At 41.5% G+C, this 18,140-nt stretch overlaps 1 protein-coding gene across 1 annotated transcript in view; it reads right to left on the bottom strand.

The window, feature by feature from the left end:
- The window catches only part of CLIP1 (CAP-Gly domain containing linker protein 1), a 126,813-nt gene that overhangs the window by 38,880 nt on the left and 69,793 nt on the right, over positions 1 to 18,140 (bottom strand). The window contains 8 exon segments of the mRNA XM_032595412.1: positions 2,087 to 2,302; positions 2,400 to 2,565; positions 3,899 to 4,055; positions 5,010 to 5,093; positions 5,839 to 5,896; positions 8,488 to 8,604; positions 10,401 to 11,345; positions 15,137 to 15,241. Of these exon segments, the coding sequence (XP_032451303.1) occupies positions 2,087 to 2,302; positions 2,400 to 2,565; positions 3,899 to 4,055; positions 5,010 to 5,093; positions 5,839 to 5,896; positions 8,488 to 8,604; positions 10,401 to 11,345; positions 15,137 to 15,241 (1,848 nt within the window).

Here is an 18,140-nt window from a genome sequence, read left to right on the forward strand (position 1 = left end):
CCCATGCGGCCCAATAAAATGAGTTTAAAAAAATATACTGGTTTAGGGGTGCCTGGGTGGCCCAGTCAGCTAGGCATCCGACTTCGGCTCAGGTCATGATCTCACAGCTCGTGGGTTCGGGCCCTGTGTCGGGCTCTGTGCTGACAGCTCAGAGCCTGGAGCCTGCTTCGGATTCTGTGTCTCTGTCTCTGTCCCTCCCCTGCTCATGCTCTGTCTCTCTCAAAAATAAACAAACGTAAAAAAAATTTTTTTTAATATACTGGTTTATAAAATGACTTGACCACATTATCTATACCAGCACTGTCCAGAACTTTCTGCAATGGTCTAAATGTTATCTGCACAAATATAGTAGCCTACTGGTCATGTGCATAGTTGGTGATCACGTGACGTGTGGGGAGTGCAAATAAGGAGCTAAACTTGTAATTTATTAAAATTGAACAACTAAAATTCAAATTAATGTGGCTGGTAGCTAGTGTATTGGACAGCATGACTACAAATCACTGAGTCTTAAACTAGGAAACACAGAAGTTCTGTGGACTCCATGAACCTCCTGAAATCTTATATAAAGTGCGTTGAGCATATAAATTTTCTAGGAAGGGAATACTTTAAGGGCTCATCAGATTCATAAAATAGTCTGTGAGCCACTGTTGCTGACCAATACTGAAATCCACAGAAACTGGATATCAAGACAACTTTGGAGGGGGAACAATCTTAACCAAATGACCCTTGTAAAAAATAAAAAACAAAACACCAGTAAGCAAAATTAATGAGACTTAACAGAAACTTCTAGAATGTCATGGTTTCGTCAAACTGCAACATTTTTTTAAGGGAAACACTAAAAAAGTGGAGTCTGGGGGTGCCTGGGGGGCTCAGGCAGTTAAGCATCCAATTCTGGATTTTGGCTCAGGTCATGATCTCACAGTTCCTGAGTTCAAGCCCAGCATCAGGCTCTGCACTCACAGTGCAGAGTTTGCTTGGGGTTCTCTCTCTGCCTCTCCCCCACTGTCACCCACAGGAGCTCTCTAAATAAATAAATAAACAAACATTAAAAAAAAAAAAAAAAAAACCTGGAGTCTGTCCAGATAAAGGGATCCATAAAGATAAAAAATCTGGAAATTATATCCAGTGTTAAATGACTCGTAAAACTGGAGCTGTTTAACAGGGAGAACACAAATCCTTGACGGCCAGCATGAAGGAGAGAGAAAAATGGAGGCATCTTATATATAACATAAATTATGTCATGGTCCAATTTAATTAACAAGTTTTAGGTGGGAATTGTTTGAAGTCCTATGTATGCTCTCTTACATTTCCTTTTCACTAAACTCCTGTATAAACACTAAAAGTAATTGAAGACAAGTATTTACTTTTCTTTGAGCAAGTTAAATAGTAGGAGGGAAAAGTTAAACAGTAGAAGGATGGTTGAACTTCATTAAGCTACCAGAGTCCAAAAATATACTGGGTTGCAGATATGATCCTGACACCATAAAATGAAATTCAACGTATCACATTCTACTCTATTTAATAACAGAACGTTTCCTCCCAGCCCCTGCATCCAGCTTCCTTATCAATTAAGCTCAGAGTGCCTTCCAGGGACATATAAAAGCCCTTTCTAGACTCCTCCCTTCTAATCTGCCGTTTAGGAGCTCTGTTTCTCCAATGCTCACTTGTTTCACGCGGCCTCTGCTTCTCGCTTTGCTGCAAGATGTCCCTCCTAACCCCAGTGCAAGGCAGCAGCAAGATGGCCAAGATTAGAGGCCACGACACAAAGTCTATTGCAAGCAGGCAAACACAGCTCAGGCAACAGGAGACTCTCTGTGACAGCTAGGGAGCAAGCAGCATGGGGTGGGGGGCTGATGGCTACACAGGACACTCAGCGGAAAGCCCTGTACTGTGGCCGCCACCCCGAGAAGGACCAGCAGCTGGCAGAAAACACGTGAAGCCAGGAAAACGTAATTCGCCATCCCGCCAAGCCCTCAGAGGTCAGCATTTGTAAAGGCCAGCGTGCCCCGTCCCATCCGCTGACACTCTCTAAGCCCCACTGCAGCCTCGACGCAACACAGCGACTGAACCGTCTCCCAGAACATACTTTGGCCTTGTCGGCTTGCTTTTTCAGTTCCACCATCTCCTGCAACAAGCCACTGTTCTCCTCCTGTGCGGCCTTCAGCCTCTCCTCTGTGTCCAGCAGCATCTTCTGTAGGCTCTTCAGGGTTTCTTCGTGCTTCGCCTTCGTCTCTGAACTGGCTGCTTCGTACCTAGCTTTCAGATCCTGGCACTGGTTGTGGCTCGTTTCCACCTTCTTCTCCTGCAGAGAGCCCGAATGAGGGAGAGAGTCATCTAGCCGCATCTGCATTGCCCCTCACCTTCCTGCCAACACACAGTCCCATTTATTGCCTCCTTACCAGGTCCGACAATTTCCTCAGCAGTTCTTGCTTTTCTTCCTCATGCTTTTTAGCTGCTTCCTGCTGGCACTGTTCCGCTTTGAGAGTTACCTCCCCAATATTCTTCTGCAGAAAGCTTGCATTTTCATTAGCCTTTGTGAGCTTTAGCTGTAATTCTTCTACGGTTCTAGAACAAGTTTCAATACAAGGGGTCAGAGCTTTCAAAAGAATGCTTTGAATTCCAAAGATATGCTTAGAAAGATAGTATTAATAATTGTATTAATGATTATAAGTTGTGAATAACTTAATGACGTCTGAAACAACAAAAAATTAACCTGACTTGCCCTGAAGAATAATTTTAACAATTGTGACAGTTATAAATACATTATTTGGAGCGACAACTACTGTAATTGTGAAGGTTTATCATTTTATGTCAATAGATCAGTAAGGAAAAATGAGTGAAAAGTACACATATATGAGGAAATGAGTTATTTTAGTTAAGTTTCAAAATTTTAGCAGACTAGATTATCAAAAACTCATTCTAGTGCCGCTTGAGTACAGAAGATACAAAATGACACTTCAGAACTTGAAGAACTAGCTTCGAGATCCTAATGTGGTCCAACAAAGATGTACACAAAGACTCGAGACACAAACCTGGAGAACAGGCTATCAGACGACTCCGAGAACGGAGGAGGGAAACTCGGGCGGTCCCTCTGGGTTTTACACCTGTCCGACACCTGCAGAGATGGAGCTCCTCGAGGGCACCGTGCCACAACCGCCTGTGCAACTGCACCCACCTCACAGCGGGTCTGACCCGAGGCGGCCAACCAAGGCCCAGTCGCCACCTGCCCCGCCACCCCACGCCGGCCTGTCAACTAGTCACGCTTTCAGACTCATTGGCCCTAAAATGTCCTCTGAAGGCTTTTTGCCTTATAAGACATTTGCTTTTTGTATGGAAGCTATTAAAAGAAAAAAAAAATCAAAGCAACAAGAACCTCAGAATAAAGACAACAGCAGAGGTGAAGATAAAAGAAGCTAGCGCTGAGGACCAACAGCGCAGCGACGAGAGCCGCGAGCTCTCTGGGGCCAGAACACAAGCGACTGACTTCACCTTCTTGAGCCTCAATTCCTTTCTCTTCAAAATGGGAGTAAGACACTCACCTCACAGGATTGTTACAAGAATTAGAAAATACACCCAGCACAGTGCAGGGCACATACCTACTAAGCCTGTAGTAAGGGCTACCCTTCGTGACACTGAAACAGGTTAAAAAATTGTTAAGCGCCTGTAAAAGATGTCACTGCCCTTGGTAAAATTCTTTGCAAGTCATTAAAAAGTCCACAATACTGTATTCCTTAGAAGGTCCAGTAGTTGACTGAAGGGTACACCGGGGTAATGACAGGAAGGAAGAGAGACAAGAAACTTTAAGACAGAACCACCCTGAATTCTGGCTCCGCTCCCTCCGAGACCTTACTTCAGAGGCCAACCTAAATTGGGCGCCCCTATAACCATTCGTACATACCTTTCTTTCAGACGTAGCTCATCGTTCATTTTTGTCAGCTGAGAAGAATTATCTCCAGACATTTTCATAATTTCTGCAATGTCGTTTTCCAACTTTTCCTTTGCCTTTACCAACTGCTCTTCTCTGTCATCTCTCTCTCTGAATTTTGCCTCCATATCTGAATATACATAGGAAAAACAAATTGCACCACAGTGTTACAGGCAACAAAAATTTCTTGACTACATCCTGTATTCCGAGGCTTGTTCTGGGAATATTTGCATACAGCAATCCCTGCCCTCATGAAAATTATATTCTAGCCAAGAAAACGGACAATAAACAAGATCAAGAAAGAAAATAAATAGTATAAAAATAGGGTTAATTGCCAAGAGGGAAAAAAATATAAGTAGAGAAAGGAACCACGAAGGAGTCGGGAAGGTTAAAATCTCAGGCAGGGCCTCTCTGAATGGTAACATTTAAGTAAAGACCTGAAGGAGCTGAGGGACACCAAGTGCAAAGGCCCCGAGGCACAAAAATGCTTGCCATGCAGAGGACAATATGGCTGAAGTAGAATCAACAAGGGGAAGGGTACTACGGGCCTTTTGATGTAATCGGAGAGACTACAGATTACGGGATGTAATCAGAGAGATTACAGATTACGGGATGTAATCAGAGAGGTAACAGGGCCTGGCATTGGTAAGGACTGCAGTTTTTACTCTGCATGTGAGGGGAGCTACTGAGTGATCTCAAGCAGAAAAGTGACACGACCTGACTTGATGGTGGAAGGACCGCTCTGGTTGGGGTGCTACAAATGGACCAAAGTGGGCAGGGCAGAAGCAGGCTGAGCAGGCAGTGAGCTGTTAGAGCAGCTAACGTGAAAAATGATGGGTGGCCTGAGTCAAGGACAGTGGTAGGAATGGTGAAATGTGGTGGATTCTGACTTATTTGAAAACAGGGCAGAGAGCACGTGCGGAATTTATAGACCTCAAACAAGTATTCAAGTATTTGATCTCATCATATCACACTATTGAGTGAAGAAGTTACCCCTGAGTAAATGTTATTGTAATGTACTATGGTTACCACAAATCCTAGGAAACCTACTATATCCAGTGCTTAGTAACCAGAGCTATCTTACCTGTTAAATTTTCTCTCAACTTCTCCAATTCGGTAGACAGCGCGTTAAACTGTTCCTCTTTTTGACGTAACTGATTTACTGTTTCTATGGAGGATAAAGTTAAAAGTTTAATATATTTCATACTTAAGAAGCCATCTAGAGGCTGGCTGTCTTAAACCAAATCAAATAATATGCTTGGGAGTTGAGAGGACAGAAATGCTAGAAAGTCCCACCACACATCAAACCACTGCATAATGGACCTACAGGAGTAAGCATGCGTCTCTTTCTGCCTCCCCACATCTGTGGATTAAACAGACACCAGGCGGGGCACCTGGGTGGCTCAGTCAGTTAAGTGTCTGACTTCAGCTCAGGTTCATGAGTTCAAGCCCCGTGTCTGGCTCTGTGCTGACAGCTCAGAGCCTGGAGCCTGCTTCGGATTCTGTGTCTCCCTCTCTGTCCCTACCCAACTCGTGCTCTCTCTCAAAAAATTAAATAAGTAAGTAAATAAATAAATAAATAAATAAATAAATAAAGCAGACACCACGCATCCCTTTCTAGGCTTCTCTTTCCTACTTCCAGCTAAAACTCAATAGTTATCAATGCCTGAGGATTAAGATAATACTTTTCCCAAGTATATTTAATTTTAATATAGAATAAGCTTCAAGTCAAAAGAAGAAAGAATTAATGGGAGTTTGAGGCTTCAGGAAGCTAATGCAATCCGGCTGCAGGAGCTTCCAGAAGAGGGACATCAGACTACAGGAGCATCTATTCTGTGTATTCCAGACGCCATCTTCAGGGTGAGAATGTGACATTCTCTAAAGCCATCTGCTCATACTTTAGTAAAACATACCTTGCATGCTTCTCTGAACAGAGACCGCCTCCTCTGAAGCATCAGCAAACTTTTCTTTCTAAAAAAAAAAAAAAGAATTGGATATTCAGATGAGAAAGATTTCAAATTATAGAAATAGAAAACTTCAGTGATAACTACAACACTATCTACTTTATGTGACTGATTTTGTTTCATCAAAACGAGCTTACACTCAAAACGTGTAGACACCAAGTGCTACCATATGTATACTGTGCATGTACATACACAAGTGAATGAGGTTTCTATGTGTGTGCATAACTAGGTGTGCACATACATCTGTACAGATGTGTGAATGTGCACACGTAAGTACATGTGGTACATGTGAATGCTTTTTTCATGTTGCCATCCTCAATTAGCAGAACTTCCCTTCAGTTATCTGGCTAAGACAGTGATCAGAATTCTGAAATGTTTTATATCTGTGAGTAATGAGAACCTAACATCTTGAAACCATATCAACTAATTCTGGGGGCACCTGGGTGGCTCAGTCGGTTAAGCATTTGACTTCAGCTCTGGTCAAATCTTGCAGTTCGTGAGTTTGAGCCCCGCGTCGGGCTCTGTGCTGACAGCTCAGAACCTGGAGCCTGCTTTGGGTTCTGTCTCCCTCTCTCTCTGCCTCTCCCCTACTTACGATCAGCCTCTCTCTCTGTCTCAAAAATAAATAAAACATTAAACAACATTTTTTAATAAAATAAAATGTACTTAAAAAAAAAAACTATTTCTAAAACCAAAAAGGGGCATTGCTCACCCACTCTTTTCTAAACATGACAGTAGAGGGGCGCCTGGGTGGCGCAGTCGGTTAAGCGTCCAACTTCAGCCAGGTCACGATCTCGCGGTCCGTGAGTTCGAGCCCCGCGTCAGGCTCTGGGCTGATGGCGCAGAGCCTGGAGCCTGTTTCCGATTCTATGTCTCCCTCTCTCTCTGCCCCTCCCCCATTCATGCTCTGTCTCTCTCTGTCCCAAAAATAAATAAACGTTGAAAAAAAAAATTAAAAAAAAAATAAATAAATAAACATGACAGTAGATAAAAACACTCTCCTGGTTTCCCTGAGATGAGTTTTGAACTAGATACACCAACAACATTTCTAAATGAGTGTTTCTAACTATTTAGAATTATTTTAAAAACGGGTACATGAACCACACAAGTCCACCAAAGCCCACACATTGTCTACCTGTGTTATTCCCAAAGCCAGATCTAGATGGCAAGTTTTCTCTACAGGGTACCTAGAGGGATATGCTAACTTACAAAAAAAAAGTAAAGCTTGGGGAAGAGGGCAGAGAAATGGTATGAAATTCAAAACACATTTTCTTAAAGGATACCATATTAGAAAATTGTCATTCCCAGGCCAACTTATTCTCAAAAAAGTAGCTAAAATACTGTACATCAAAACTGTCCAACAGAATTATCCTCCATGATGGAAATATTCTATACTGCACTGTTCAATATGGTAGCCACTAGCCACATGTGGGTATTAAGCACTTCCTATGTGGCTGGTACAAGCGAAGAACTTAATTTTAATTCATTTAAATAGCCGTATGTGAACAGTAGCTACCAGAATGAACAGTGCAGCTATATATTTAACATTTGAAGAAGAAGTTTGTAATATTGGCATTGGAAAAAAAAAAAAAAAGCAAATACTCATTCACCCCTGGTATTAGCAAAGAAGTGTAGGAAGTGAGGAAGAGGATGGTATACGGAGGATCTAAGACAACTGTCCCCTCCTGACTCATGTGTCTCTTACCCAGTTTCTCCATAACCTTCAACTCTCCATGATGTGTGCTTATGGTCGCTGGCCCTGACTAAATTCAGGGTTGTTGGGTTTTTTTATGTTTGTTTATTTATTTATTTATTTAGAGAGAGACAGAGTGAGAGCAGGGGAGGGGCAAAGAGAGAGGGAGACAGAGAATCGCAAGCAGAATCCACACTGTCAGTGCAGGGCCCAATGCAGGGCCCAAAATCACGAACTGCAAGATCATGACCGAAGCCAAAATCAAAAGTCTGACTCCCAAGCAACTGAGCCACCCAGGTGCCTTGTAAGTTCAGTTTCTGATGCAGGAAGTAAGGAGAACAGTTGAGAAAAGGTAAGAAAAAGTTAAGAAAAAAAATGTCTCACAATTTGGGATTAAGGCAAGAGGATATATGTGAAAAGAAATGTAATTTCCTGGGGTGGAATGAACAGAGTTGTAAGAGATGATTCTTTGAATTCGTAGACTTAGACAGCACCCTGCCTTGCTAACAGAGGATGCCAATGGTCCGGGACAGCTCTCTGGAAAGTACGAGAAAGCAGTCAAGACCTCATTATAAATGAAAGTTAACGTGTTGGGTGTGTAACTTGGAAGGTCCCTGTGTTTAGCAAAACTAAGCAGTCAATAATATGCCAAAGCAACCCATTTATCAGAAGCAAAGGCTAGATTTTAAAAAGGAAAAAGTAATACCTACCTTTATTGCGAGTGTCGAGTTGATCCCATTCCCTTCAAGGTCATCAGCCAATGACTAATACACTCAATTTCAATCAATACTTTGAAAGAGGAAGGAAACAGGTACAATACTTCCTTACAGAGATTTTTGTTTTTAAAACAGGAACCATTCAAATGGCCAGAAACCCTGAGAGTCAGATTCCCAACAGGTACTTACCAAAATCTGAAGTTCTTTCTCCAAAGCCTCTTTCACTTGACTGACTTCACTCAAGTTTTTCTGAAGGTTATTTAGTGTTAGCTCTTTCCCCTGAAGCTCCCTGGAAATGTTACTAGCCTACCGTACACAGTGACGTGGCACAGGAGTAAACGAACAGAAGGAAACAAAAAAGAATGAATGAGAAAGAAAAAATAAAAGAAACCTAAAAAACATACAAGAAACAAACACAACCAAACAAAACCGAAAGGAATAAAGGCATGGGTAAAAAAATTACTGCTTTTCTTTTTTTTGTGGTTGTTAACTCTAAGAAGCCAATGACTTTTCACACAATCCGTTTCTAGGTAGCACAATCTAATGGCTATTTAAAATAGACAAAACAAAGTATTTTTCTATACCAAAATTTGGAGTATCAGCATGATCTAAAGCAGAAAGCGCAGACACTTACTTTCTAAGTGGGTAAGTTAAGCAATTTCATTTTCTGGACTTTAAAATCCATAAAGTAGGAATAACGGATACATGTGACCTATGTTATTTTCTATCTTTGTATATGCTTAAAGTATTTCAACACTTAAAAAAATAAAGAATTTTAAAATCCACTGGACAACAGTCATCAGAAATTGGTTTTCATTAAATTTGGATGTAAAAAAAGTTGACCAACCCTTAGTTAGCTTCATACTGCTCTACTAATTCATTTTTGTGTTTTGATTGGTATTTTGGATCTAAGTGAGGAGATTTGAGAAAAACTTCCTCTAATTAGCTTGTTATCTTCAACTAACGTTAGTTACTTAGTGACTTTTCCTTCTGTCTTCACATCTCCCCGTTTAACTTTACAACCCTTTGCTAACAAAGCAGTTTCTCCTGCAAAAAGCTCTTAACATTCCTCATCAGTACCAGTACTCCCGCTAGTGGCAAGAGGGCTGGGAAAGCATCCATCCCTCAAACGGTTCTTAAAAATGAAGGGAATATTTGAAAAGGCTAATTAGAAAGGAATGTAGCTGACAAACGTTCCATATAATTTCCTGCACCTTGACCAAAAGCATACTTGTCAGATCTTTCCTCAAAACGGTAGGGAACAGGGGCACCTGGGCGGCTTGGTTAGGCCTGCAACTATTGGTTTCGGCGGCTCAGGTCATGATCTCATGGTTCGTAGGTTTGAGCCCCACATCGGGCTTTGCACTGACAGTGGGAGCCTACTTGGAATTTTCTGTCTCCTCTCTCTGCCCCTCCCCCACTCATTCTGTCTCCCTCTCAAAATAAATAAACTTCTAAAAATTAAAAAAAAAAAAAAAAAAAAAAAAGGTGGGGAATAGAACATGATCTCACTGTGGTATAGGAAAAGCTCCAAGGAGAAAGAAGTAGCGATGCCCAGGGCTCCAGGCTCTTAACCTTATTTTGCTGTGAGTATTACTTATCATAGAGTGTTAATTTCCATTAGTCAAACTCAAGCCTGAAGGTCCACAGTCTGTTTTTATATATTACCTTATGGACAAGACAATTACGTAAATGGCAAGGGAGGAGGTAATCTTTTAAATTTCTTTCCTCTCCATTTATTTATCTTAACACCATCACCTTAGGGAATTCTCTGTTTTAAAAAGATGACAGACCAGAACCAAGCTTCAACAGGAAAGCGTACAGCCTGGCCCAGAGACAAAGTCTAAAGTTTCCAGATAACAGGAAACCAAAATAAACTCACATAGTTGAGCCAGTGTTTTCTCTAATCTCCTCAGAAGAAACCACACTCAAGATACTCAGAGGATGCTACACGCAGCTGGGAAATTTGCCGGCACAAAGCAATGTGTTATATAATAGAATCGGGAATTTGGAAGGTAAACGAGCTCCACTCAAAAGTAACACACAATGCAAAGCGGGACGGACAGATGGAAACTTAAAGGATGGAGGACGCCAATACGAACCTTGCCACTTTCAGTATTCTTTTCAATCTCTAAATTTGTAATCTGTTTCTCAGCTGCCTCAAGCTGCTGTCTAAGTTTCTCGATTTCCGATTTACCTTCGGAACTGGCTTTCCGAAGCGCATCAAGATCCGAGAGCTTTTCTTCGGCAGCCTTGAGCTGTGATGTAAAATTACCAATAACCTTGGTTTGTTCACTGCATTTGGCTTGTAGGACCTCTAGCTCCTTTACCTTTATTTCAGCTTCCTGCAATTTGTTGAAGGTGTCCTCCATTTCTACTAGATGCTGGTCTTCTGCTTCGTCCAGTTTCGCCTTGATGGCTTCTAGGCTGCTCTCCTTCTCCTTAATGACAGCCATCAGCTTAGCCCTTAGGGCTTCTATCTCTTTGGCGTGAGCAGACCTTTCAGAGTCTTGTTTATTCTGCAGATTTTCTATTTCGTGCTGGTAATCTAGTCGCATCTTCTCCACCTGTGTTTTTAACTCCGCAAACTCTGCTGTCTCCGTTCCGACCCCTTTGCTGAAGGACACCTTTAGCTCCTCCATCGCCTGCTGGTGCGACGCGATGGCCGTCTCCAGCTTGGACTTCCACAGGACTATCACGTCGGAATTCTCCTTGTTGGCATGATCGAGCTTACTTTTCAGGGACTCGTTCTCCTTGGAAAGCTTCTCTGTGGCAGCCTGAAGAGCCTTCATCTCCTTCTGATGTGTCTCTTCACGGGCTCCAAAATGCTCCTTCAGGGAAGTGATTTCTCTCTGGTGGTCAGCATGGGCAGCTTCTGATTTTTCTTGCAAAGAGCTTATCTCTTGCAAAAGGGAGAGCGACATGTCAACGTCCCCAGTGGGCTTCTGGGACTCCAGCCTCCTCCGCAGCTCAGCCACCTCCTGCACTTTCAGTGCTAGCTCTTTTTCTAGCTCCATTATACGGGACTTTTCTGACACTGTAGCCACCTAGTAACCGCAGCCCAAAGAGAAACAAAGCATGTCAATAACCCATCACTGGTAATTTCCTTTAACCTTGAAGATCTTTAATAACTCCCCACCTCAGGCAGCGGTGAGCTACAGCAAGCCCTCGTGCTCACCCACCTCTAGCTGCCATCACAGAGGAAGCCCAGTTCTGAGAGCTCCAAACTAAGTCATCATCTTGGGCAAACTTCCACCATCTTGAGATGCTCAAGCAACTGAAAACTGATATGGAATTTAACTTGCTCCAAGCGATTTCTTTTTCCTCTAAAGAAACTTTAGAGAAGTGCCCATCATCTGACAGGTAAGTTGAGGGAAACAGTAGCTTTCCAATTTCTCGTTTTATCTGCCTGCTGGAAGAAAGAATCCTCCTCATTTTACCTGTTTTTTCCCTACTCTGCTTCACCCAGGATGTGTAAATGCTCATCTACCTGATGCAGCTGATTTTAAAGCTCTGTGCTGTCCGGTATAGTAGCACACGGGGCTACTGAGCACTTGAAATGTGACAGGTGCTGGCAGTGTGAAATACACAGATTTTGAAGACTCGGGGGGAAAAAAAAGAACAGAAGACACCTTGTTAATAATTTTTAGACTGATTACATAATGAGATGATATTACTTTGGATATACCAGTTTAAATAAAATATATTACTCATTTTCTTTTTCTGTTTGTCTACTAAAAAAGTATGTTCGTGTGGGAAGCACAGAATTTTCAATTACATATATATGGTTAGTATTATACTTCTGTCGGCTATGATTGGTATAAAAATGTGTGAAATTACCTATCAAATGTTTCAATTAATACCACATCAACTTTAGAATAAAAGCTTCACCTGGATAATGAAGAAATAATTCATTAACCTGTTTTTTAGGAAGACAAAATGAGAACTACTACTTACCTGCAATTATACACAAGAATCTTTAGAGATTACGCTTTTTAGATTTTATAATTCTGTTGGCATTTTAATGTACATATCTTGTTCCCCTAACCCAGTGGTTCTTAGATTTTAGTATGCAAATCAATCTCCTGGGATATATGTCTAAAAGGCATATATATGTATGTCCCAGTACTTTCCCATGTTTTGATTCTATTTGAGCTCTGGGATAGCACCCAAGAATCTGTTTTTAAACAAACTCCCCAGGACTATGAAAAACACTTTCTTAAACTGTGTCCTTTTACTCTCAGGAAATTAATTCTCTCTGATACCTGTTAGCCAGTCAGAGTAACACACAAAATATGTGGGAAATGATACCTTTGGGCATAAAAATGAATTATTGGACTAACCTGGGAAAAAGAAGGGAACATGAATGATTTAAAAACCAATTTTAAGGATTACAACTCCTCCAGGTTGAAGGCTCTTCTCCCTCACTGCCTTCTAGTGGGACAGAAAGTCACCGTTGTTTCCTTCACTTTCTCGGCACACCTACAGGCTGTGATATGGAGAGACACTAAGACGTCCACCCAAGACTAGGAAAAGAAGCCAACTGGGTCTCCAAAAAAACTGCATAAGCAAGTCCGTAACTATTCCAAAGCTGATTGTAAGTGTTATGCTTCAGGGTTATAGATGCTCCAGCTTCAAGAGGTTAATTTATTTATATACTTTTTTCTGAGGCAGGGTGCCCGAGAGTTTGTTGCCACAAAATAAGGTACAAAACATTGATAAACCCCAGTGCTTCAAGGTCAGGAACATAAATTAAATCCAATAGGATAAGAATCTGTAATTAGTCACTATAAAGCAAACTGAGGAAATATCAAGTAAAAAAATAAGTCAAAATAATAGTGTGATTATCTTGTAGCATTTTCACAGCACTTCTGTTTTTCATTTTATTTCCCCAAGTCTGCCCTCGGGCGAAACCACGTGTCTGCCTCTTCCACCAGGGTCAGGCCATAAAAGTCAGGTATCGTTTCTTAGTCTTGCTTCTGTCTCCAGAAGCTTGCTTATAAACTGGCCTTACTGGCCTTTAGGAATTCTAAAGCACTTCCTAAAAGGAAGGTAGGCGATAAGAAATTCAAGAGGCTCACTGTTTGGCTTCACACTTGGCCAAGCAAGAGTGAGGATCAATAGAAGACATGACTTGTTACAGAAAGAAAATAGGTTAAACCTGAGATAATTGGATAAACCATGTCGTAATGGATACCTTCTTATCGACAGCAAAAACAAAAACAAAACAAAAATCCACCCAAGTTGTTTACTAACTTATCTACATGGGAAGAATTCATGGGCTAAAAAAAAAAATATATATATATATATATATGATATATATATATATATATATCATATATATATATACATACACATACATACATATGTATATACATGTGCATATACATATATATCCTTCCTTCAACAGCCATTCTCACTAAAGGAGCCCAATGTTATCATCAGTCCCTTGTATTTCCCAGATCAGATCTTTGGCTCTCAGGTAACAAAGAAACAGCACCAAACTACCAGGACTTTTTTCTTACCAAATACACAGGCAGTACCTTTACTCTTGAGGCCAACTGAGAACATTTTCTTTCTTCTTAAGAAACAAAAACTTATGATTTAGAGAAGAAAAATCATTCAATTATCTAGATTTTTAGATCAATGATTTCTCAGCAAAGGAAATTTCCTCAAGTGCTAATAATTCAAAAGAAAAAATCATGCCAAATTTGATCAGAGACACTGATTTTTGAAATTTTAAAGTTAATCTGAACAATTTAGCCATTGACAGTCAAATTCGTGATTTAAAAGGTGTGTGTGTGTGTGTGTGTGTGTGTGTGTGTGGACACATGTCCTCTTATATGTAAAGGTATTGGATTATTTCTTAAATATTTCAGCACAAAACTGCCTCCATAATAGACTCCATCCTATGGTGGTCAAGAGCACAGACTTGGGGACCATTGCTCTAGATACAAATCCTGGCTCCACTATTACTGTTAGCTGTGTAACCTTGGGCAAATTATTTAACCTCTCCATCTCTTGGTATCCTCATCTGTAAAATGGTGACAATAATACCACTTCCCCTGGGATTGAGGTGAGACCAAGTAAGTGAATACTGGTGCAGTGTTCAGAATAGTGCCCAGCCCCGAGTAAGCACTATATAAGTGCTTTAATATGTAAATAAATGAAAACATGACTAATGCATTGGCTCGGAGGGCCAAAGACAGTGAGCTGGGGTTGTAGGAAGCCATGCTGGTCCCAGCACACTTTTCCCTCCTGCTTGCTGAGATTTTCACCTACTGGTGACAGAAAGGAGGGAAATACAAGACATACCAGCTATCAAGAAAAAAAGGCCAATGGGATCAAAGCCCTTAACTCTCATTCAAAAGAGCCAGCGTTTCAATTCCCCCAAAAGGTCAGGGAAGAAGGCAGGAAAAGAGAGGGAAAGTAAAACAACAATAGCAAAAAATTATTCAGAAAACCCTGTCACTGGGCATATGAGAACAAGAGGACAATTGACTGCTCGTGGCAAACTGGAGAAACGTATTTCAAGGTAGTAATACAAAAAGCCTCCAATGTGGTTGTGGACGTCCATGCAGTCTATACAGTTGTATTGTTTCTGATCTTGATTTTGGCTGAGTTAACCAAAGGTATGAGTCTTTACCTTTGACGTAGGATTCGACATGAAACACCTGTGTCTAACCATCAGCCTAAGCTCACAAACACCTGAACGGCACCAAGACCAAACTCAGGTGGAACCACTGGGTCAAGGCTTAGGCCAACTGCAAGGCACGTCCCCCGAGGCATCACCATTCACATATATGGATCTGCTTCATTAAACAGTGAAAACCATTACCCTAGTGTCTTCTAACTCCCTCTGCAGTTTGTCAGCTTTGGTCTTTTCAAAGAGCAGGCTCTGTTCAAGCTCCTTAATGCGGGCATGCTCCAGTTTGGTCTGCGTCTGTTAGTAAAAAGGAAGAGGAAGAGAACACAACAGTGCCACCATGACATGCCAGCACAAGAGGAGAGAGAGCGGCATGCAGGCTGAGCCACCAGTACCTTCCGCCGAAGGATGAACAAAAAGGGGAATGGAGAAGGGCAGAGGATGGACTGAGATGGGGAGGCTGGGGGTGAGGATGAACGCTACGGACAAAAGGATGAGGTGGGCAGGGGACACAAGCTAGTCTACTGAGAAAGAAAACAAATGAAAACATATGAGGCAAGATGAAAAGTGTCAGATGCATGCAGCCAAATATAAGTTATATTGATAAGTGAAGTTTATCAGCACAAATTAGAATAGTTAATATTCCTCTAAACTATCGTTTTCCCTCCTCCCCACAACAGCTATTTGACATCAATGTGTATGTAACTGACTCAGTGACTTTGAAAAGTGAATTGACCCTCAAAATGATCACTTGTTAATCCCCTAAATATGCAAAACATGTCATAAATCTTGTAAGAGTTCGGTAAGTCCCTAGAGCAGATCCTAGCACTCTGGCATGCAATTTGATGTGAACAAGTGTGGAGAGTTAAACCTAATGAAGGGAATCTAGAAACCAGAGCTGAGAAAATCACACCGGTGGCCTTTGTGGAGATGAGCGAAACGGGACTGACGTTTTTAGCAACATTTCCTAATTCCCTAGTTTCCTTCCAACAGTGGGTTTTCCAAAAACTATTTTGTCACCAGGGAAAAAAGGAGGAGATCATATTTACGAGGGGAAAATTCAGTAATAATTATGCTACATCCCTGAGACTCAGATCAGGAGAGAAGTTTAGAGCTGATAAAGGGCTCGTTTTCTTGATCCTAGGATGAAGTAGTTACCAGCTCAGAAGTGAGAAACGGTGGTTCAGCACAAAGGTATTCATTTGAGCTCCATGCAAAAGGAGCTGGTCAGATCCTAATGTGTTTCGAAACTCCAGAGACTCCCCATCATCACTTACTTAGACATTACCTGATGGAGAACCCAGAAAGCAATCTCTTTCTAACAGCAGAGTCTTAATCAATTTGAAATAATCTAGGTATCAGTCTGAATGTACCTCTTTCCCCACTCACCTGTCCACTCAACAGGTTACCAGCATAATCAACTGATTGATAAAACCTACTGATAGAGCTGCTCCCAGCAGCTTCTAACTACTTATATTAATTGTAGTATTTTGTGGTTCTAACTGGTCAGATCTATGTCTGGACAATTACAGGCAATGAGAAAATGACAACACACTCTAAATAAAGTAACAGAAAGTAACGCAGAGCTTAAGTAGAAGGTAGGATATTTTATGTTGAAAACATCCTTACTAACTCCAGTGGTTCTCTAGGGATTTCAACACATTCCAAAGGTCACGTTGCTTGTGAACCATGTATAAACCATCATGGAATATTCAAAAGGTGAACAAAAAAAACCTTTTTTTAATTTCTCCATCTGCTTCAGCTCTTTACACTCAACAAAAATAATGGAAAAAAAAATTCAAAACCTAACTGTCTGGATAGTCCCCTTGGTCCACATGTGCCTCAGACAGAAGTTGTTCAATTTACCTGCTTTTACAAGAAAAAACAAATCTAATCCAGATCTGTGTAATTGGGGTCACAGCCTCAAGAACTGAACAGTAAAACTAACAGTAAAAAGCAAAAGGCAACAGAACCTTTCTTCACCTCTTGACTCCAAGTTCAGTGTCCTCTGGGTGAAAGGTCACTACTTCCAGATAAAAAAGCAAGCATCTACTGCAGCGTGACCTCCTTCCCACTCTGAGATCTTCCAGATGACTGCTGTACCTCCTTGCTGGCCAGTATGCACACAAACCAGCTGGACTCTCTACAGCTGTGTGTGAGCAATCAGCAGCAGGGGAACGAGAGATCCACGTCCGTGCCATGGTGTGCGGTAAAAACGTTACACTGGACAGGACAGCCCTCCTTTTAAAAGTATTCCTTTCTCCCAGGAAGACAGAGCATCCCAAGAGGAAAGTCCTGGGACGGGGACTGAGAGGGAAAGCAAAGGCTCTGCGAGAAGCACACAAGAAAGGCAGGAGGGAGGTCCCATGCAGACTGACACCGGATGCAGCGGGAGCCTGTTTTGGGAGGACAGAAGAGACCCAGATCACTGAAGTAGCTTCACAAAAAGGAAACCTTCAGAACGCAGGCTTTTTTACAAGCTCGGTCTTGAATTGTCTATTTCAGCTGCCAGGTGGTGGTAGGAAGAAAAAGCTTCGGTTTGATTTTATTCCCTTATGGTGGTAAAACAAAGCCAAAAGCGTTTAGGTTCTTTCAACTGGCCTCCCAGCTGGCAGATGCACAGCTCACAGGGTGCTTTCGAGGCCATTTAGGTGAGATCTGTGTTGGGTGTTTGATTTTAATCAGAGGGAGGAAGAAAAAAACACCTTCAAGCCCGGTAGCACAGCTACTAGAAAATCTCATTTCAATAATAATAAATTTAAAGCACATAGCATCTTCACTGAAGAATGCTCCTCTCTAGTGTCACCAATTAGGGAAAATACTGCAGCAACAAGCAGCCGCTTGAATTTCTTGTCACCTGCACTGACAGACATTGGCCGACAGTGGGAGCTCACAAAAAGGCAATCCGTTCTGGCGCTCAGAATGCCCTTCTGCTCTCGTTGGAATAAAATCAGACCACTGGGGCAAACTTTCCGAAGAAATTTCTGTAATCCCTCCAGCTAATATGTTTTATGTTTCTGTTAGCTATCATCTTTTGGAATAATTCTATTAAAATTAGAAGACGTTATGAATTAAGAGAAGGCCAAGCACCCAGATAAAATCCTTTTTTTTTTTTGGCAAAATTTATCAACAAACACTTGCTTATGCATTAAATACGTAGATTTATAGAGCTTAGTCATTACATACAATTTCTTCT

Source organism: Lynx canadensis, chromosome D3, assembly GCF_007474595.2.
Source record: "Lynx canadensis isolate LIC74 chromosome D3, mLynCan4.pri.v2, whole genome shotgun sequence".
Classification (NCBI taxonomy): Eukaryota; Metazoa; Chordata; class Mammalia; order Carnivora; family Felidae; genus Lynx; species Lynx canadensis.